This window comes from Aulonocara sp. 'chitande type north' Nkhata Bay, linkage group LG7 (genome assembly GCF_057382095.1).
Source record: "Aulonocara sp. 'chitande type north' Nkhata Bay isolate Kocher_YH1m ecotype deep benthic linkage group LG7, A_spYH_male_GT1.1, whole genome shotgun sequence".
In the NCBI taxonomy this organism is placed as follows: Eukaryota; Metazoa; Chordata; class Actinopteri; order Cichliformes; family Cichlidae; genus Aulonocara; species Aulonocara sp. 'chitande type north' Nkhata Bay.
Window position 1 is genome coordinate 25,504,754 of NC_141350.1, and position 23,532 is coordinate 25,528,285.

The 23,532-nt window shown below is 39.8% G+C and overlaps 1 protein-coding gene across 1 annotated transcript; it reads right to left on the reverse strand.

Annotated features, from left to right (window-relative positions):
* Window positions 1-15,007: 15,007 nt before the first annotated feature.
* Window positions 15,008-17,180, reverse strand: LOC147325220 (uncharacterized). Its single transcript, XM_086302427.1, has 2 exons — window positions 15,834-17,180; window positions 15,008-15,744 (listed from the first exon to the last, which is right to left on the reverse strand). Exons 1-2 carry the CDS (start codon window positions 16,857-16,859, stop codon window positions 15,247-15,249), a joined length of 1,524 nt encoding a protein of 507 aa, XP_086158553.1. The 5' UTR covers window positions 16,860-17,180; the 3' UTR covers window positions 15,008-15,246.
* Window positions 17,181-23,532: the final 6,352 nt, after the last annotated feature.

A 23,532-nucleotide genomic window follows, 5' to 3' on the forward strand; every position in this document is an offset into this window, starting at 1 on the left:
ATATGTGTACAAAGAGTACAGCAGGGGGCTCAGAACACACCCCTGGGGGGCTCCAGTGCTGAGAGTGGTGGAGGCTGAGACATGTCCGCCCATCCTTACTGCCTGTGGTCTGCCAGTTAGGAAGTTGGAGATCCACAGACACATAGATGAGCTGAGTCCCAGATGCTCCAGCTTGGTGGTGAGTGTGGAGGGAATTATGGTGTTAAATGCAGAGCTGTAGTCTATGAAGAGCATTTTAACATAATTCCCCCTTCTAGTGTCCAAGTGAGTGAGTGATGTGTGGAGGAGATGAGAGATGGCATCGTCTGTGGAACGATTTGGACGGTAAGTGAACTGTAGTGGGTCCAGTGTGTCTGGTAGTGAAGAAATGATGAAGTCTCTGACCAGGCGTTCAAAGCACTTCATCACTACTGAGGTGAGGGCTACAGGGCGATAGTCATTGAGAGAAGCAGGGTGGGGTTTCTTCGGGACAGGAACAATGATGGACTCTTTGAAGCATGTGGGGATCACCGACTGAGATAAAGAGATGTTGAATATCTCAGTGAACACAGGAGCTAGCTGGTATGCGCAGTCTCTTAGGATACGACCTGGGATGCCGTCTGGTCCTGCTGCTTTCCTGGTGTTCCCTCTCTTGAAGGCTCTCCTTACTTCATGCTCGGAGATGACGAGCACGTTTCCGGTGCTGGCAGTATCTTCCTGTCTGCAGCCGTTAGCGCCGCTAACACTAGCATCATTGGAGTCCTTAGCTGCAGCCTCGAAGCGAGCATAGAAAGTGTTCAGCTCGTCTGCCAGAGTCACGGCCGCGTTCGTCATACCGGTTGTTGGTGCTTTATAGTCCGTTATTGTCCTTAGTCCCCACCACAGGCTCCTAGAGTCACTCTGTTGGAGTTGTGACTCTAGTTTCCTCCCGTAGCGCTGCTTCGCCTCTTTCACCGCCCTCCGCACGTTATATGACGCGGCTTTGTACGGGTCCATGTCCCCCGTCTTGAGTCCCGTGTTGTAGGCAGCGTCGCGGATGGTTTTATCCACCCATGGCTTCTGGTTGGGAAACGTTGTGATAGTCTTTGTCTCCACGGTATCATCCGCTAGTTTCCCGATGAATCCCACAACCGCTTCCGTAAACACGTTGACATCATCATCGGAGCTGGGGCCCGTTCTTCGTACGTCGCTTACTACATCCAAGATCAAATGACACATCCAAGATCAAATCATCGCGCTAACCGTGAGCTCGCTAATCCGGTTCCCCGAACACACCTGCTGTTGACGATTACTACAGCTGGACGCAGGAATGTGACATCACTGGGTGTCGTAAAAGGGGCTACGCATCGATAATAGAAACATTGATCGGCAACCCGCTGATTGGTCGGCGAAAATGTCCAAGGGGCGTGCTCGGTATTTTCCGGCAGCAGAGCAAGAACTCATGAGTGAGGGATTTCAGGAGTTTCAGAGTTTAATTAAAACGCAAGAGAACACTGCAAAGGCTGCAAAAGCAAGGAGAGAGGGCTGGCAGAAAGTTGCTGACAAATCAAACTCGTAGGTAATTTAATAATAATAATAATAATGGATTGGGTTTATATAGCGCTTTCCAAGGCACCCAAAGCGCTTTACGATACCACTATTCATTCACTCCCACATTCACACACTGGTGGAGGCAGCTACAGTTGTAGCCAGGCTGCCATATCGCGCCATCGGCCCCTCTGGCCAACACCAGTAGGCGGTAGGGTAGATCTATCATATGACACTATATTGTCCAATATCATATGGCATTATATTATATTATAATATGTTATATTATATCCCCTTTCACATTAGAGCCACAACAGGACCCACAAGAACATGGGAACAAGTAAAAGTGGAATACAGGAGTATTCTACAGAATGGTAATATTTATCTCTTAGATTGCTTTGCGTCTCTTGGCAAGGTAATACTGGCCTGTAATACTCTGTTAGTTTGTTCATAACAGCAACCAAGAAAAGGGCAGAGGAAAAAAAGACAGGTGGTGGTCCTGCACCCCCTCGTCAACAAGTTGGTTAAGTAAATAATACCCTCACGGGAATATCGATATCTCTCTATGAGCACACTGTCGCGCTGAGCTAAAGGATCCTGTCTGTCCCGCAATATACGCTGAATTCTGAGGACTCTCCTTATCAATCTTGCACCTTCCGCAATGGGTTGGTCGCGTATACGGACAGGACATGGCTGCGACAGGCTTCCCAAATCCACCTTCGCTTTTATAGCCGTGGTCTCTCATCTTGATTACACGAAGTAATTTACAATTACTACTCTGAAATATGAATTACATCTGTAATAATCACATACATGTAATAGAATGCTAATAGTACATTTCCCTTTTTTAGGAAATGACCTGTATGTATCTGTGTGACATCAATAAAAGGATCAAGTGCTGCATTATCTTTAGTTACATTGATAATATTTATTTATGGTGAAACAGTGGAAAAATATCGCTGTTGCTTTCGTATAAATGAAGCGGACATACCTGCGTGGCCGCGATCTAATCCTGTTTACATAAAGTAAACCTGCTCCCGAGCAGGTTTACGCTTACGGCTCTGTTGCTATGACAGCAAGTCCCGGATGAGCTTCGGGGAACCGACTGATCCAGGATCACGCGAAATCGTCAACAATCTAATCCGGCTAACCTACTTAGCGAGGTACGAAGAACGGGCCCCTGTTTCTGAACATGCCCCAGTCTGCGTCATCGAGTGCGTCCTGTAACGCGGCCACCGATTGATCCGTCCAGCGCGCGACCTTCCTCTGAACCGGAACTTCCTGTTTCAGCCTTTGTTTGTATTTTGGGATGAGGAAGATGGCGGCGTGATCAGATTTGCCAAAGGAGGGATTTTGTGGCTGTTCAACATGCAATGGTATTTTAATTATATGACACTCACAAACATGGACATGGCTGTGGCAGACATTATTGTTATCTAGCGATCACAAACCGATTAACTATGTGACGTTCTTCCTCAGGGCACATGAAAGCCATGTCCAGCTGGCTGTGACAAGAAAAGTCAAAGGAGAGCCAGGAGGTCTGCAGTCTAGAAGAATTAGAAAAAATGCAATTGTTGGGCATTACATCCTGTGAAAAAGTCCTGAGCCAGGTTTTAAATGAAAATATTAAACTCTAAAGTACAAATACATTTTTGAAATAAGCTTGTCAAGTAAGAGGCCAAAATAGATTGAACTTAAAGTATTGCAGAGTAGAGAACTCAAATCCAGATACTTGGAAACATTTTAGTTAATTAACATTTAAACTAGATTTTGGGGACAAAATCAAACTAAGGTAGGTAGGTATGGGTCTTGATTTCTGGTTTGTTTATATTTGTTCACCTTCATGTCCAATCTGTCTCTGTCTAGTCTCTGCGTCCTGTCATCACATCCCTTTGTCTGTCTAGTCTCTCTGTGTTCAGTCTTTGTGAATACATTTGTAGTCCTGTACCTGTGTTTTGTCCCTTAGTCTCCCCAGTCTGTCATGTCTCCGTGTCTGTTCTATTACAACTTGTCTAGCTGGGCATTGATGAGCATTTTTATTGAGAACCTGGATGTCTCTTTGACTGAGTCAACTGTTTAAAAAAATCTACGTTTTTCCCGTACTGATTTTCCTAAATCTCCATACAAAACCTCCATACCATAAAGAGTAAAAGACTAAAACTAACAATGAAACTAATAAAACTACCCTAATACTACATATTTTCAAAGAAAAAACTAAACTGAAAGGAGAAACTTCACTCTGGAAACTAACTGAAACTAAACTGAATTAAAAACCAAAAAGAAAAAGTGGCATTAAAAAAATCTACCGGTAATTAGAAAATATAAAATTACAATAACTCTGTTCAGCCACTCTACTAATATTGAATTAGATGACTGGATGGTATTAAGCAAATGTTGGCATGCTAGCATGAACAAGTTGGTGAGCAGACAGTGAGTTAAAACTCGTGTTCACCCTTTATTTAAGTAAGGCTGAGTTGGGAGTAGATCTCATCAGTTAGCTCGATCCTGCTGCAATGTGACATCACTATGATGCATTTCTCCCCTTTGCTTCTTTGTGATAGTGAACAGCTGCAGCCTCTGACTGTTCATCTGACACCTAAATGAGAAGATTCACCTCCTCTGCCAGGTCCTTCAAAAGCCTATTTCCATCCTGTCAGCTGTGATTAAAGCATAGAGTGCCGCTGCCACCCCTCATTGAATTTGACCCCATCAAAAAAAAAAAAAAATCTCAGTGATTCTGTACTATCATCATCTTCAGGAATCTAGTGTTTGTAATCACTTTATTGGTTTAAACACCTCACACTGTGCTGTGTTTTGCCCTTTTTGAGACTTCAGTGGGGTGTTTGGATCTGCTGAAATCTCAGAAAGGACTTGTGCCCTAGTTTATTTTTGTCATAGACATGTAAAAATATACATCCACACACATATTTTTCGAGCACATTTTTACATACCTGCATGGTAGCCTTGTCAAAGATAAAGCTGCAGCAAGTACAATGGCATAATTAAATATTGTTTTCCACATTCATTTTGTTTGCTTGAGGGTCCTTTAATTGCATTATATATGTAATACACTATTTTCAGACATATTTGTGGTTTTGCATTTTTCATCCTTTATAAAAATTTGATTTCATATACCCGGTATATATATTTTAAATTTCAGATCATTTTAAAGAATTAAAAGAATGTACTTTTGCTTTTTTATATTATTAATGAATGAGTATATACTTTTAGGTTTATTTTCCGTATATCTTTAGTCAGATAAAACATGATTGCCAATGATGAGATCTCGGTCTCCAGTAAACATGTATGCAGAAGTGTGTAGTGGTTTTTGATCACAAATTCGATCAGTTTGGCAAAGACTAAATACATTGTATGCACATTATATTCCTAAGTTAGTTCCAAAGTTTTAAGTTATTTTGTATTTAGTTTCACTTTTCTTTCCTTGTGTGGTTTTTATTTTTTCCTTTTAGTTTAATTTTGGTTTACTAAAATGGTTATTCACATCTACTATTAATTTTTAGTTTAGTGGTCTTGGCGCCATGATTTTCTATGAGTTTTTAATTTTATTAATTAACAAATTAATTAATTAATTCTAACTCTTTTTTTCTTCCCATGCTTTTGACATTCTCCTATTTCTCATCATGTATAGTTTCCATGTCATGGATTTATTTCTTTGGGTTGTTTCATGTTTTGTTTTTTTTAAGGATTTGTTTCTTTCCTATGCTTTGTGATTATTCTTCATTAATTTCCCCTCTGTTTGATTCTTCACTTCTTACATTTTATGATCAGCCCCCTGTGTAAATACAGTCTTGTCTTTCTCTCCATTCTAGTTGTTTACCCTGTGGTCCTTCCAAATGGTTGTCTGAGTTCTTCTACTCCATGTTCCCTTTTTCTTTGTCCTTTTATTTGGACTTTTGCTTATCAACTTTTTGAATAAAGTACATCTTTTTATTTTGATATTTTGCTTCTCATATTTGTATTTGGGTCTCCCTTTACAGATCTCGACATTAAGTTTTATGTAAATATAATATGGTTAATGGATTGTCTCTCTTACAGTGTTTTTCCAATCTACTTGAGCACTCAAAGCATTTTATACAACATTCACACCCATTCATACAAGCACTTTTTTCTGTGCCTAAGTGCTTTCTAGCCATCATTCACATTTTCATAGTTTGATGGATGCATCAGAGAGAAAGTTGGGGCTCAGTATCTTGCCAAAGGATACTTTGGCATACAGACTGGAAGAGCCAGAGAATGAACTACCAACCTTGTAATTGGTGGATGACCTGCTGTATGTCTGCAGCCATACTTGTAACCATTACAAACGTCTGTGTTTATGCAAGAAATTTGAAATCAGATATTAAAATTATACTCATCTATGTATTGTTTTTTAACTTTTTTAACAATAAAAAATGCTTTTGACCGAACTATACCTTTTATGTTTATAACAAAAGCTTTGCACACTTCCTAACGTCTGACACTTGCTAAACTTAGTCATAACAATTATCACTGATTAGTCACACACTTGGGGTTTACTATAAGGTTTTAGTAAAATAATTATTTATATTAAATAATATTATTTCAGCTCTAGAGATGCTCCAAACTACCATAACCCAAAACACTTTAGTCTAACTTACATAAGTCAACTTATTTAAAAAAAAAAAAAAAAAACCTCAGCAGTGTGTGAGGAAGAGGAGGAGGAAGAGCCTGCAGCAGCTGACAGATGGAGAGAATAGACAGACTGTCTTATTAGGTAATGTTCAAATAATTTGATCATTCCAGTGTTTTCAGTGTGGGAGAAAGTACTCAGGGCCTTCAAGTTACACACTATGAAAGGCAGCAACAAGTTTAATGTTTAGAAACCTAAAGTATGTATCAGCAGCAGAATGGAGCTAAAAATAAATGTTTGTTTCAGTTCTATGAAGCTTTGAGTATTTTGGATCAGTAGCACTGCTGTGTTTGTTGCATCATATTGCTGTAATTGTTTATATGCTTTATATATTCTGAGGTAAGTTGATCTATAGTGTTACATCATATTCTATAAGGATGTTATGTGTTTGGATACTTTCTGCCCAGTTTGACCCATTTAGCAGACGTCAGCCTGTTTAAGGCTCTGATATCTATTCTGTATGACTTAAAGCAGTTATGACATGGTCTGATTTTCTCACCCAATAAAGGAATATTTAATATATCAGTCTACTCTTCATTCTATCAGAAACAGTTTTCACAGCTCGTACATTTGCTTTTTACACATATATGTAAGCATTGAGCCAAATTTAGTGCTGCCAACAAATTAAACAAACAATATGTCTCTTATATATGATACACCTATATATACACTGTCAAAGATACTTGTCTTTGAGTGAGGATTTAAGGTGATAGGAAATATAAATAACTGGAACTTGAATCTTCACTGAAGCTCAGTATTTGACACAGAAACGTCTTCAAGAAACTTAAAGATGTCCAGGTGCTTGTCTTTCCAAGCTCCAGAGGTTGGAATGAAGAAAGTGATTCTGTAGACTGCTGTATACATGTAATGAGTTGAGATCAGAAGTATCTTTAACTGACTGTTCCTATCTGTGAAAGTCAGAATTCTGGCTCAGTTGTAAGGGAACAAATTTTCCTTCCTTGAGAGTTCTAGCAATTTACATTTAGCCTAGTGATTACATTCAACTAGAAATTAAAACAAAAGCAGCTACAAATATTGTGGATATACCATATATTTGTTATAATCAGTTACTAAAAAAATATGTCTATCTAATAAATTATTGACCTGACTGAATCAGCAAATTAACTCTGTTTTTCAGCCTATCCTTATGCATTTGAAACTGGATCTGCTGGACACATTCAATCTGCAGATACTAGCCTTAGGTCCCGATTGCTAATAACAGATGGTTACTGTATAGGCCTTAAAGCTGAGGGCTATATGAATGCAAAAGGCATGAAAAATGCAACAGCTTCTCCCAAAACTCTCATCCTCCATGTAGCGCTAACATGATGAAATACATACCTACACACTTTATCAAACATAATGCAGGCTTCTCATTGGAGAATACATATTAACATGAATTGAATTATGCACTAAATTCATGTGGGTCTCTGTGAGGGAGTGTGACATGGTTTTGTAGATGGACTCAGGCGCAGACCAGGAGACCTTTGCAAAAGCTGGCAGTGCATTTATTTACAGTGATTTCACCAGTTGATAATACATACAAAGTGTTCGGGAGAGGGGTCCGGGGCTCCAGGGTCCGAGGGGAAGGGTCCGAAAACACACTCCACTCTCTCAGCAACAATCCCACTCCTTTTCCTCCAACGCTCCTCTAGCTCACTCAATCACTCAAAGATACAGGGACGGGTCCAGTGAAGATCTACACACACAGAAAATCTAATTAGTACAAGATCGCACGAAGACTTACAGGCTCAGACTTGCTGAATACAGAATGACGCTGGTGGCTCAACATTCCAGCGACGAGTAGCATAGGTCTGCCATCTTAAGAAGCTCCTTTGATTGTAGCAATCAGCGATAGGTGTGATGATGAGCACAGGTGCGTGGGCCAGGGGCGGGAGCCCACAATGAGAACCGCCACGGCAGGGGGGAGAGGGAGAGAACAAAAACAAAAACGTGGGGACCATGACAGAGTGTGTGTGAGTTTGTGTGTTTCAGAGAATTTTAATTTTAAATCATTAAGACTTGGGTGTCACGATCCTGGGTCTTAGGACCCAGTGTTTTGAGTTTTAGTTCATTTTGATGTTTATAGTATGTTTAGCTCATCAGGCCTCCTATGTTGATTTGCTTATTAGTTCCCCCTTGTGTTTCAACCCATGTTAAGTCTCCCCTGCCCTTCATGTCTCTCTGTGCCCCCTCTGTTCTGTTTATGGTGTGTCTTTGCATGTTTGAGTTTCTTGTTTTCTGTCACCCTGCATTGTGCATTATGTTCTCATGGTTGGTCTTTTGTTACTCCCTCTAGTCTAGTCTCTTGTGTTCAAAGCTGAGTATTTCCCTCTGTGTATTTTGGTTCTTAGACCTCTGCCTTATGGTTTGTCTCTGTTTCTTAGTTGCTGTCTCCACTGTGTCTAGTTCGCGTCTCTGTGTGATACTTCCTGTTTTACTTTGAAGGTCCATGCCTCATGTGAGTGTTTCTAGTTTTGCGTCTCTGTCTCGTCCAGTCCTGATTTCTCCCAGCTGTGCCCTCCTTCTGTGTCTCATTCCCTCGTTATCCCTCTGTGTATTTAAGCCCTGTGTTTCTCTTTGTCAGTGTCGTAGTCTCCATCATAGCTGTGTGATTTTTTTTTTCCCTGTGGCTCCTTGTGCTTTAGTTTTCCCAGTTTAGTTTATTTTGTATTGTTTTTCGTGTCCCACTCCACGCCAGCAATAAAGCTGTGTTTTTTGAGTTTACCTTTTGTCTCTGTGAGTTTGCGTTTGGGTCCTACTTTTGCCTGCACACAGCCGTACTGTGACATTGGGAGCTTCATGTTTGCAGGATATGATGCACAAACATCATATTTTCATATTCCATGCAGACATCGGGAGGACCAATTATAGAGGACCAAAAGAGCCACATGCATCAAAATAAAGAATTGTGCAACTAAACATGCATTACTGAATTCATTTATGGATTTAGTAATGCATTTCAAAAATCAATTTTGAATTCCAAATTAAAAAACAGATCTTCAAAATACAATTTAACAAAGAGAAATAAGTAAATGAGGGGAACAAATCAAATATTTATTTCCATCCATCCATTCGCTTCCGCTTATCCTTTTCAGGGTCGCGGGGGGTGCTGGAGCCTATCCCAGCTGTCATAGGGCGAGAGGCGGGGTACACCCTGGACAGGTCACCAGTCTGTTGCAAGGCTAACACACAGGGACAGACAACCATTCGTACTCACATTCATTCACACCTAGTGACAATTTGGATTATCCAATCAACCATCCCCACAAGCTGCATGTCTTTGGACAGTGGGAGGAAGCCGGAGTACCCGGAAGGAACCCACGCAAACATGGAGAGAACATGCAAACTCCACACAGAAAGACCCCGGCCTGATGTTGGAATTGAACTCAGGACCTTCTTGCTGTGCGGCAACGGTGCTAACCACCGTGCCGCTTGTTAGAAATATTTATTTCTAACATTTAAAACTGTGATTCCACAACTCATTTGGGGGTGATACAAAAAACCTAGCTATAGGCAAAATACAAATCCAACAGGAAATAAAAACTAACTAAACTAACTCTGCTCAAGGAACCACTAGGGAACAAAAACTGAGGAACTGCACTCTGATAAAGGACAAGGGGAGACTGAGACAATTAGGGGAAGTGGAGACACAAGGGAAACAAAGTGGGAACCATTCATTAATATACATAAAGGGGAAGTTAGACTCAACACAGTGCACACACAATAGACTATCACAATGAAACAGGAAACGTAACTAAACTAAGGCAGAAGATATATACAGAGAAAAAACACAGAACAGACAGACACTGTGGCTTGACTGAGGGAAACAAAGAGATTACAAAACTGTTACATTAAAATGTTACAAAACCCAGAGCCAGAATATAACCTTGGACTACAAAGATATAACAAATTCTAAGACACTCTAAGACCTTCTAAGATGGAAAAAGGTGTCCCTCAGTCTGCTGGTTCGAGACCGGATACTGCAGTAACTCCTGCCTAATGGAAGTAGTTTGAACAGTTTGTGACTGGGGTGACTGGAGTCTTTGATGATCCTCCCTGCTTTCCTCAGGCACCGCTTCCTGTAGATGTCCTGGAGGAAGGGAAGCTCACCTCCAATTATCCTCAGCAGGGCACAGAGACTTGGGTTCTGTTGGCTCTGAAACTCTGCAGGTTCAGGATCTTCCGGCTTATACTGGGCTGGCTCGAATGCACGAATATATGGTATATACTGGTGGAGTGGATGGTTGCCGCTGCACATGTTGCCTGGGCATCCCAGGCCACTCAGGTTGCTCAGGATACTCAGGCTGGTGCAATGTAGATTGCATAGTCAACTCTGGAGGGTGGGGCTGTAGTGACGAGGCTTGGGTGTTGAGCTGCTGCAAACACTGACAATGTCAAAAGAGAGGAAGTGGGCTCTGGCAGGTGGCTAGCAGTCACTGCACCAGGTGGGTGGCTAGCTGGCTGTATGTTTAACAAACCCTTTTTGACCTCAGGTGAAAAAAGGGCATGCAATGTGTACACCTCCTGCATGCACTGGCATGCCCTGGGATCACAGCTTCCAGTGGGGGTCCTCATGCACCATGCAAGTCCTCCAAGGATCATGGCATGAGCCTTGTCTTAACTTCAATATTCTTCTGTGAAAGGGAAAGAACATCTTCAAAAACTTGATAGTCTGAGTAGTCTATTTTATTTGCCAGTGCATTATGTTATGAGTTGTGGATGAGAACCCCAAATGCAGACGTAAACATAGGCAGTGCCCTTTTCATATACTTCCATCAACTATCAGAAACAAGTGTTGTTGAATTTGCTCTGTACTGAGTACTGTTTATCCTCAGCTTCCTGAGAAATTTATCCATTTATTAATCTCCAGGATCCATCATGGTCTGCAAAGGGAGGTGGTGAGCTGTTTAGTCCAGAGAGGAAAAGTCCGGTACTGCAGGTTTCAGTTTTAAATCCACACAGAGTCGAAGGATTTGAGCTCCTTCCAATAAATAAACATTTTGTGTGAAATAAATCAGCTGAAAAAGCTTCATCATCCAGCTTCAGAACATGCAGGATCCAAACAGTAAACCTGCTCTTATTCTATCAGCTGGAAAAACACTAAAGCCAGGTTTAATTTAGTGTTATTGATCATTTCAGGGGACAAACAGATCACTTTATTTGCTTATATTTATTTTTACTTGCACTCATGTATATACATAAGAAGGTGCATTTCCCTGGTTAATTAAAAAAACAAACATCTGTAATCCATAAGTTAAACAGAAGCCTCATACGTGTGTTATTCACAGTCAAGTGAAAATGAGCACTGTTTTGTTTTTTTACCTTCATTTCTACTGGGACTGGAATGAAAGAACATTCAGTATTAACTAAAGCCAGATAAAACAAAACCGATCTAGAAATTGAAATTGAATTCAAATTAACTAAGTGGTTTTATACTACTACCTTAACAAAATAAAGATGACCTAAAGTTTGGGTTAGCATGTACACTAGGAGAAGATAAATAAATCTGAATTACAGTCATGTCAAAATTATGACCACTGAACACATTTCAACAGCAAAGACTTCAGAACCATTTGGCTAAATCTGGGGAAACTAAAAATAAGTGAAAATTTTAAGCCAGAATCTTTTAGTAGTTTGACATGTACTATATTAAATAAATAACAACAACAACAATAATAATGAAATGATCAAATTTTCCAGGTTCCAAAACACTATTACTGACTTTACATGCACATCTTTTTTGTGTGGGTCATCTGGACTTGGGTCACAAAACTCTTGAGTTGTGATCAAATGCTCTTTTTGTGAGCTGTACCCCCACAGTCAGTACCTCTGGATATGAAAAATGGACTCCTCCATGAGTCCATGATTCTGCCCTTTTTTGGTTTTTTACTTAGCTACCCTATTCTACTATGATTGTGTCAGTATCTCCACTGTGCTTTCAGCCAGAACTTGGCCTCAGTGAGAGAAGAAAAAAAAATCTTGGTAATGATTGCACAAAGTGTGACTTGAACACAGAAGCATTTACACCTGCAACTGAGACATGGTGGATTTGTTTGAGTCTTTCCCAAAATTATGGGTGATGCAATTCAGAAAAAAAGGAAAAGAAACTGCAGAAGTGCTGGTGTAGGAACAGAAGAAGTTGAAACAGGAAACAAAGCTATCAGAGAGGATTATTTTTTTATTAGCTGCAGACTCACTCGTGTTTTCCAACCTTTGCATCTTCCTCACTGTCATCTGAGAATATAAAATGCTTCTGCATTCATGCATCTAATCCTGTTTTTTGTTTGTTTTTTGTTTTTGTTTTTCAGTTTTGGACTCTCGGTTTCTGTTTGATATTTTCTGTTTGACTTTGTAGTAGTTTTCAGTTTGAATATCACCTTTGCTCATGTTATGTTTTCATTCTGATTTAGTATTCCTAGTTTTCTTTGTAAGTTATTCTCAAGATTTTTTCCTTTTCTCCCATGTCCCCTGTACCTAGTCTGTGTTTCTATTAGATCTTCCATGTTTAGTCAGTTTTTCTCTTTGTGTTTACTTTGGTATTCCAGCCTATTAATCAACCAAAGACTAATACAGACTTTTCATTCATTTTAAACCCTGATGCTTAGCCTTGTCAACTCTAGCTTGAAAACTCAAAAACCAATGTATTTGTTATCATCTACATCGGTTAGTGTTTCTAAAGACAATTCCTTTGCATTCTTTCCTCACTTAGGAGAGGTTTTAAATAAAAAACTCTTGAACCCTTGATAGAAACAGAGTCAGTATTGCATCTCTGTGCCACTGAGCCAGTGATACTAAGCAGACCTGGCTCCCACAATGCATCAGCTGTCCTGAAATATCAATTTTGCACTTGACTTCACACGGCTCGCTCCCCATTGGCTCAGTCTATCCATTTGTCATTAGCAGACCATCAGCAGAGTCCAACACACACAAATGTACTGTAATAGCACTACAGGCAGCCCTCTCTGATGAGGGGGAGTACTCTCTCCCTTCATCCCAGGGGTCTTCAAAGTGTTTCTCAAAAATCAAAGAAAGAGTCAAAACAGTCTACACTCGTGTGTGTGTGTGTGTGTGTGTGTGTGTGTGTGTGTGTGTGTGTGTGTGTGTGTGTGTGTGTGTGTGTGTGTGTGTGTGTGCAGTATTATTGTAGGGTCCTTAATTTACAATATAAACCACCTTGAGGTGACTGCTGTTGTGAGATTTATATTTATTCCCGTCTCGTCCCTGCGGGTGGTCCTTCAAGCACAGGTCCTCTACCAGACGCCTGGGATGTTGAGGGTCCTGTGCAGTGTCTTTGCTGTTCCTAGGACTGCGCTCTTCTGGACAGAGATCTCGGATGTTGTTGATCTGCTGGAGCCACTCACCTAGCTTGGGAGTCACTGCAATCAATCAATCAATCAATCAATCAATCAATCAAGGCTTTATTCGCCACGTGCTGGTAGCCCTGCAGTGAAATGGGAACACCCCCGACCTTACACACACAACACAGACATCGCATGGGGATACAGGTCGGAGATCGGTAGTGTTACAGAAAAAACACTGAAATATACAATGGGAAAGTACAAGATGAAAAAAAGAGACCTCTACTCATGCTGGGCTCCTGGGATGCCAGCATCAGAACAGGAAACAAAAAAACTCCTCTGCACAAAAAAGCACATAAATGTCCACAGCACAACATTATGGAACATGTGACAAGCCACAGGGTTGGGTAGGGGGTGAGGAGTAATCCGTAGCAAACACAGCAGCCATCCTGCCCAGCGCTACCATTCCAGCGCGGGCTCAGACCTGCCGTGTTCCCAGGAGGGAACAAGCATCGAAGGCGTTTGGAAAGGGAGGGGGGATGAGGTGTGCATATCAGTGTATATGTATGTGTGTGCGTGTCCAGAGTTCAGCTGAGACAGTGTCCTTCGCCCTGCTAGGCTAAGTAAACAGTCTTCCAGCCAACCCAGGTGGCCTTGCATGGAATGGGAAGGAACAGACTAAACACAGTCGTTATCAGGGAGGTAACAATGGTCCCGATGACCACTGGGACCATTGTTACCTTCATCATCCACATCTTCTTGAGCTCTACTCTGAGCCCTTGGTACTTTTTCAGCTTCTCGTGTTCCTTCTTCTGCTATTTGGTATCACTACATGCCAACCTTCCCGATTTTTCCGGGAGAATCCCAAATTTCAGTGCCCCTCCCAAAAATCTCCCGGAGCCACCATTCTCCTGAATTTCTCCCAAATTCCACCCGTTAGGGAAGAGTATCCTCAGTTCTCTGTTTATGTATACACTTGTATCTGTTGTTGTATAGCATGCTCCTATTGAACCATCACTACCATCTGTTGCACAGGTACTGGACAGCTAATTAATTTAACTTATTTTGTCTGATAAATAAACACTGTAAAATTCAAGTTTTTTGTCTGTATATGTATATGACGACCAGTGTTGGGTAAGTTACTTTAAAAACGTAATTAATTACTATTACTAATTACTTAATCAATATTGTATTTAAAATACTTATCTAATTACTGTGTCTGAAAAGTAACTTAATTACTCAATAAGTAATTTAACTAAATACTTATTAAAATCCCCATAAACCTTGAGTGGACAAACAATAGAAATTAAACTCTTTAAATAATAAATAAGTTAAAAAAAAAAATACGAGTCAACATGAAATAGTTTAGCCTTTTTGCTTCCTGAATCATCTTTATTACATTCTATAAAAAAAACATTCTTTAATAATTACATTTTTTAGTAAGGAATGTAACTTTCTTTAGCTAAGAAACACAATTCCAGAATAACAAATATATTTTTCTGCAACATATCTGAATAACAAAAAAGCTTAACTTAAGAAATGTTAAACATGACATATTTCACGCAGTAAACATTAAAATGTTTACATTTTCAAAGCAATGAGTAACATATTCATACATAATGTATGTAATCATGTCATGTGATTCAACAAAGTGAAGTTAACTCTGAACTTTGGTTAACAAACAGAATTCCTCTGAAACTTCCTCAAACCAATGAGCACCATATTTCCTGCATGCTGTATGCACTCATGTTTTCCAAAACATTTTTTGTACTACTTAGCTGTGTTGTTTTTGAAAAAGTTGTTGTATCTCATTAATGTAAGTCTCTCAAAGCGTTCACTTGACAGTCTGTTCCTTCTGGGTGTAAGCACAAGATTGCCGAGGCTAAAAAGCCTTTCGACTGGTGCGCTTGATGGTGTGGCTGTGTTGTACCTCAGTGAAATGGCCTTAATCCTGGGAAACTGGCTAAGAACACCCAGCTCAGACCCAGCAGATTTCAAATATTCCATCACCTCTGTTTCAGCAGAGTAGGTACAGTCGTCCTCCTCAAATGAAAAAAAGTCATCAGTGGAGTCAGCAGGGTTCTTGTGATCTTGAGCAGGTTGTTGGTCTTCAAGAGACAACCCACGGCACTCTGTAGTAAGCATTGCCCTAACCATGTCTTTTTTCTCTTCTTCTCTGATCCAGCGTAACTTAAATTTAGGCAAAGTGACTGCAGCCAGGAGAGCTTCTTTATTGTCCATCATTGAGGAAAAGCGCACCTTGATCGCCTATGAGAAAAAATACATCAGACACTTCACATAAGAGCATGATAAATAAAACAAAAATTTATTTTAGGGTAAGGCTATATATAGATTACCTTAACAATGATATCAGGGAGGGATGCTGTCAGCTTAAGCTCGTCCTGCAGTGCCAGCGTCCTGGACATTAGAATCTCCAGAGTTGGAAGAAGGATTCCAAAATAGCAGTTCTCTTCTCCTTGCAATATGTCTAGTGCAACAGTGAGTGGCTTCAACACGATACAATACTCCTTTAGGAACAGATACTCCCAATCAGTGAAGCATTTGATTCCAAACTGAGTGCAGACAGTATTTAATTCAGCAAGGGGAATGTCAGTGATCCTGGACAGAGCGTCGTGAAATGAATTCCATCCTGTTGAAACAGCTACTATGAGTTTTTTCTTGAAAAAATTATCTACCAACTCTGAAGCAACAGAAGAACGGTTTGCTTTTGTCCACATTGCAGAACACTTTGAAGTTGCACTTCTGTAGATGAATTTTGCCTCATTTGCTTGAAGCCATTTCTCAACATCATGAAAAATTAAGTTGAGTGTGTGTGATGCACACCTTAAGTGTGGAGGGAGAGAAAACTGTCCTTCAGATTCTGTGGAGAGGGTCTGCTCAACATCAGTAAATGTCACCTCTTCATCTTCTTCCGATTCCTCATCAGAGTCTGATTTTTGGAACATTCTAAAAGCTTTGATAAAATTGGACCCATTGTCTGTCACGGTGGCTGTCACTTTAGAGAGTCCATAAGCCGAATGTACTTGCTCGATTTCATTGCCAATGACATCATATGTGTGTCTCCCTCGAACTCTTTTACATGCTAGCGCTGCATGTCCTCGTACAAAAGTAGAAGGATCAATCCAGTGTGCCGTCATTCCGAGAAAACTTTTGTTATGGCTCGTCCATATGTCAGCAGTCGTGGAAATATATTCCAAACTCTCGAATGTCTCTTTAAGCTCCATTTCCATGTCAGCATAACACTTATCGAAGTAAGTAGAAAACGTTTTTCGATCATGCAGTGCTGCTTTTTTGCCACACACAGGTATTTTGTTTAATTTGCATCTAAAAGACAGAGACTCTACAGTACGCAGCGGTAGCATCTCTTCCACAACGTAACATTTTCTTCAGCTCACCTTCAGACACTTTCTGTGTTGCTGAAGTGAAATCAAGTTTCGTCTGCTTAGCAGGAGTTGCCGCGGTGTTATCCATGGATGATGAAGATGGCTCACTCAGAAGGCTTTGTCTGTGCTGCCGTGTCAGGTGCTTCAGCAGATTACTCGTGCTATTGACAGCGGCCGATAATTTTTTCTCCCCAGGACACAGCTTACATATTACCGTAATGTTCTTGTCTGCTTGTTTTAGAAAAGTGAAATGACGGGAATATTTCCATTTCATAAAACAGGCCCTCGCTTCAGCCGAGTCCGACATCTTCCGCTGTAGAATACGACTATGCGGCAAACTGGCGCGAAATGACGTACAGCTGCACTACAGCGATTTTAAAGCGGCAGAGTTTATTTTTACCTGTAGAAGATAAATTATTGAAATTAAATAATGATTTTCAGCGAGTTTAGTTATTTTACAATGTAACGCAAGTACATTGTAAGTAACTGTATTTAAAATACCTAAAAATGAACAGTAATCAGTTACTCTACTTTCTCAGTGGAAAAGTAATTTAAATACAGTAACGTAAAAAGTAAAATACAGTTACTTGGTAACGCGTTACACCCAACACTGATGACGACCCCCCCCCCCCCCAACAGCCCTTTTGAACGTCTCCCTAATTCTGAGGCATCAAGGTTGGCAAGTATGATCGCTACGACTATCACTATGGCCGGTTTCCTCTGCTTGTCCACCACTACTATGTCTGGTTAGTTAGCCATCACCATTTTGTCCATCTATCTGGATCTGTATCTGGAAGTCCCACGGGATCTTAGTCATTCTCGATCACCCCAGGGGGCGTCTCCCACTTCCAGGCCATACTCAGCACAGATATTTCTTTATACTATGCCGGACACTTGGTTATGGCGTTACATGTATACCCTGCCTGCTAGCATCTTGCACGCTGCTGTTATGTGCTGGATTGTCTCAGTGGCATCTTTACACAGCCTGCACCTGGGGTCTTGCCTGGTGTGATAGACCCCAGCCTCTCTGGATCTTGTGCTCAGAGCTTGTTCTTTGTTGTGATATTTTGATACCATGGTAGCATTTACAGGATATTGTTTTATAGTGATATTATACAGGAAAACTGTTACTCAATAAGGCCCATTTACTAGTTGTTTTTCTCTTTCTCTGTGACCCAAGAATTAATGTGTAAGAATCACAGGATGGTACCTCAAGGTCGAAAACACCACAGAGATCATTTCCTTACTCCCATCCTCCCTTCCTTATCTTTTAGAAAAGAGCTTGTTAAAGGCCAGGTGGTTTGTTTCAGAATTCACTAATGAAAGAACTCTGTATTCTATGTCTAGGAGTGTATTTGCTGGAATGATCATAAATTGTAGCTGAACTGATAAACTACACAAAGGATACTTCTTTGCTCAGATGGCAGGAAGACGTTTCCTTATTTGGTGTGTACCGGTTTGAACTGAGAATCTGCTGACACACGAACCTTTTTTTTCCTCTATATAAACTGTTGTATACTGAATAAACCTTTGAGTTGATTTTGGAAGAGCAACCTGAAGCAGTTTCTGTGTCATTTTGTTCTCCCAAGCTACTCCCGGCGCTGTAACTAACCTGCTGAACGGCATACCTGAGCTTACTTTGAATAATTAATTTTATACAGAACTCTGCTTATCGGTGCTCACGCCTTGGAGGAAACCCGATCCATGGAGAAACCCGGGACGGAGATTTCTTTCATTCTTGTGCTGCCATGATTAGTGCCTCTGTGCTGTCTTTCAGTCCAGCTTTGTCCAGCCACTGGTAGGACTTCTGTTCCTACCAGTTTCCTAGCAGCCTCTTCATGGTTCCCATTTGCATGTGGAATTCCCAGGTACTTGTAGCTGTCCTCATTGCCAGGGACTGCAATGTTGCCTTCTGGAAGTTTGATCCCCTCAGTTCTGAGAACCTTTCCAGTCTTTGTTACCATCCGACTACACTTCTCTAATCCGAATGACATTCCGATATCCTTGTTGTATATCCTGGTGGTGTGGCTCGGTGAATCAATGTATCCATAGCTAGTCTTGTCATTGATCTCACTGAGGGGGTTCAGGCCTATGCAGAATAGCAGTGGGGAAAGCGCATTTCCTTGGTAGATCCCGCACTTGATGGCAGCCTGTGCTATGTCCTTGAAGTTAGCCTCTAGTAAAATACTTATGTGTTTTTTATTTTTATTAAACTTGCAAGAATTTCTAGCAAAATACCCTCATTTTATTACTTTATTACTACTGAGTGTAGAATTTTGATGTGGAAACATTTTATTTAATCTGTTTTGGAATAAGACTGTAATGTGACAACAAATGGAACAAGTGACGTGCTGGAAGCACTGCAGTTACTGTAGTTAAGTGTTGTTCAACATACTGGATTTTACCCTCCAAATCACTCCATGACTGGTATTCAAAAAACACAACAGGTAAAACATTTCTCAAGAAAAGCAGACTATTTATTTTGGTTACAATAATCAAGACCAAACTGGCTGATTATAAGGTGTTAATACTATGACTTCTAGCTTCTGCATTCTTTCACTCTGCTACCCACACTAAAAAGTCTACTGCCAGTGTCACATAACAGCCAGGGGAGATCACCATACCAGACTCCTCTGCTAGCTAAGCTAACTAATAATGTCAAAGTAAACAAAAAGTAATGGTGTGAGTTATGTTACAGACTAGTAGAATGTAGGTATTTAAACTCTAAATATTTTCTTATTAGCATTTGCTCCACTCACCACTGCCAAGATTTCTCTCATTTTCCGCTTTTTATTTTCCTTTCATTCAAAGAACTCCTTTTCATTTTAATTGACACACTGACTTTCATTAGGTTTGTCATGATTTCCCAATAGTGTTATTGATACCTTTCCAGATGTTTCTACACATTGTAGCGTACCCTCCATTTCTACCTGTGCATGTTTCTACAACTGAATGACAATCGCTTTTTCAGTCCTTTTGGGCTGATGCTCAACTTTGCTCAGTGTTGTCATTTTGTAATCATACATAAATACTGAATGAAATATTGTATGCGTTATCATTAGGATAGGATTTTGTATTGTATTTGTGTGTGGAACTGTAGATTTAAGATTTAAATGCTTTGTGATAATGTCTTTAAGTTATTTTTTGGAGTAATCTAAACAACAGGTAATGAGTGGAGTAAGAAATTATAAGTAATTAAGTAATGCACAACATTGCTTCTAAGAAAAAATTAACTAATTTAACTAACTTAATAAAGTAATCTGTAATTTTTGAGTAATGATCCCAACACTGTATATAATATTGCCTTTCACTTTGATGGCGATAATAGTTGGACATACCTATCAGTGAAACCTGACACCAACTCCTATTAATGCTTGTAGTTGTTTGGCTTTTCAATCCACTAAACTATACTTACAAATTAGCTCTGTTGTCAAAATAATCTTTGTTCATCATCTGACATTTAGCTAAGTCAAAGTCAGATTTATTTATATAGCACATTTAAGCAATAACTATTGACTAAGGTGCTATACATTTAAGATAATCAAAAGAGATTAAAAAACATGATAAAAATTAATGATAAAAATTGAGAAATACAAGCATAAAATGAAAAGATTTGAGTAAGAAATAAGACAAATAAAAGTAGTAGTAATCATTCTGATTTAAAAGCCAAAGAATAAAAGTGGCCAAACGCTTGCTTTCTTTCAAAGACTGATTGTAACTTCAAGGCTGGAATATTGCAAATCACTGTCAGAAAAGGTAAGGCCTCAATGCTGGTGGTGCAGAATGCTAGCGCAAGATCCCGAGTGACACATGTAATTTGCAATATTTCCTCTATACTGCCATCTCTGTATTTGCTATCTATTGAACATATAATCCATTTGGAAATCAGATTGTTTCTTTATACATTTAAAGATTAACTTTCAGACCTGTTGCATTATTAGTTCACTCTGACTCTATGAATTGTTTTGAATCATCAGAATATTAACAGTTTTCTTGTCCCTTCAAAATACTTTCAGATTTGTATTTTGTTTCTTTACTGGATGCACAGGGGTGTAAATAATCTATATTTATCTATTTTTATATCCCTCTTGGAAAAATTGTGCTTGAATTAAAGTGAAAAGTAGAAGTATAACAAAAAATTTAGTGGGCCAACAGTTCTCCTGGAATATTGTGACAACGGTCTCTGTTGTCCTCCAAGATAAATTTAACATAGGAACTGTGTGGTCTTCTTTAAAAACATGGAGATTTTCATCATCAAAAAGTTTTGACAGACTTTCTGCCTTAACAGGCGGCATTTCCTGCGGCGACAAAAATGCGGCATGATATGCAGTACAAAAGAGAGAAACGTGGCGTTTGTTGGTGAAGCCAAAACTCCCGGTCGCTTTCATCGAGTCATCTAATTATTTCTCAGGAGGTCTAATTAGCAAAACGATGGCCGGACATGAAGCGAAACGATGGTCCTGTAAGGAGCAAATGGACTGGATATCTATGCATATGGTACAAAAGATGCTAAAAATACACAGCTTTAAACTGCTCATGAAAATTCCAAGTAAAAGTTAGTGTTTTCCCTGAACTTTAAAAACTTTTTAGCGGTGGCACACGGATGAGACAGTTCTTTTGATGGCTACAAATCTGGAACCTGTCAAAGACAACGCAAGTCTCATTTTAGCAAATGACCAAATGCGGTTCCATCACTGCACACAGAAGTCCAAGTAACAAAGTTGTGTTGATTCCAGAAGGTTTTCGAATATGATTTAGTATAGTTATGTAATACAAGAGTCAAACATCACACAGTGCTTGTTAGATAACTTTACGAAAATAAAATAAAAATACCTTAATAAAGATATCAATTATGTTATGTTGTACACTAAACAAGCTCAGTTATACAGTGTGTGTCCAGCTTTTTATAATATGTAATCAAGGGTAACAAATACTACTTGCTGGATATATTTTAAAAATATGGGTTTATTCTTTAAAACCTCAATAACAGTCTCTACACCTGCTTAATTTCAAGAGTCATGACAAGCTCACTACTTATATGAATGTCCACCTTTGGAAAATAAACAGAACAGCTTGGATTCTCTCCAGAATGCTAGCTTGATCCTCCAGTCCAAAGACATGCATGTTAGGTTGACTGGTGATTGTAAATTGACCACGTAGGCATGTTGAAAAAACACGTTTTTACAGGATGCTATGCTGTCCTGTGAAGAACAAGTATGCTCTTAGTGCTTCCATACAAATTAAAAGGTAGCAAACCAGTGCTGCTAATCAAATGCACTTGATTAATACATCAGCAGCAGTTGTGATTACCTCTAAATACAAATTATTTAGCAGTTGTTTTGTCTGGCCTTCAGGTATCACTATAACACAATTTTCCACAGGAGCGCACATCCCAGCAAATTCCTGCAGATCATACAATGCTCCGAAATTTCAAGACAACAACAACAACAACAACAACCACAACAACAAAAAGCAAGAGCTCCTCATGTTCTACAGGGTTCATTTGGCAACGTTAAACATTAAAATTCATGTAGTAAAATTAGAAAAAGCTTGAACGAGATGGGACAGTGTCTTTTGGACAAATGAGTCCAGGTTAAAGATGTCTAACAGTAATGCTGAGTGACAAAAACCAGATACAGGATATCAACACAAAAACCTTATTCCAACTGTCAAAACAGTAGTGGAGGGGTGATGATTTAGCTTCTTTTACAGCAAAAGGATGTGGCATCTTGTAATCACTGAGTAGACCATGAACTCCTCTGCATAGCAAAGTATCCTAAAGTCAGATGTGAGGCCGTCTGTTTAACAGCTAAACCTTGAAATTGGGTCACACAACCGGACAGTGATCCCAAGCACACTTGCACACTGACACAATGGCTGAAAAAAAAGAGAAAAGATCCAAGGTATTAAAATTACTTAATCAAAATCTAGACTAAAATCTGAAACTTCAATGAACTGAAGCAAATCTATAAAGAGCCAAAATTGCTCCACAGTGATAAAGAGTGATAAAAATATAGAAATGTATTCCTTAAAGTTCTTGCTGCTGAAGGTACCTATTGAATCAAGGGGTGTACTTAGTTTTTTGCAGGACTGCATAGAGTCACATGAAAATGTATTTATCACAGGTGTGATTGTGAGCATGAATGATTGTATCTCTTTGTTGGCCTTGTGATAGACTGACACTTTCCCCACTGCCGTGCCTTACACCCCACTTCCTGAACCTAGTGAGCATCCATCTTATGTTCTTTCTTTTGTAGTCTCTTCTTCTTTGCTCTACTGTGGCCAGCCAACACTCAGGACTGCATGTTAATCAAAGTTTTCTTAACAATTGATATGGGCAAGCTTAAAGCACAGACAAATGGACTAGGATGTGCCCCATCCATCACACTCGCAGAAGACTCATTGTTTGCAGATTTTAACCTAGAGGAGCTCTTCCCATTCCTCTCCTGTGAGACCCACAAATCACAAACTGACAAGAAAAGCCAGACTGAGTTGGCCAAGGGACAGGAAGCTCTCTGGTTTAACAAGGAGAGACTCTTCTGCTCTGCCTTCTTGGAAGTTTGTTCAGAGGTATGTCCTTTAAACAACCTCAACAGCTTGTTAATAACAGTTAGGTAATAAAGTTTAGCTCAGTTAATAGCTTTGCATTTAT

Excerpts from the sequence above, each read along its gene's own strand:
- LOC147325220 (XM_086302427.1), bottom strand. The coding sequence starts at position 16,859 with ATGCTACCGCTGCGTACTGTAGAGTCTCTGTCTTTTAGATGCAAATTA. Across the intron at positions 15,745-15,833 it reads TCCCTGATATCATTGTTAAG|GCGATCAAGGTGCGCTTTTC; the intron begins GTAATCTATATA and ends TTTTTCTCATAG.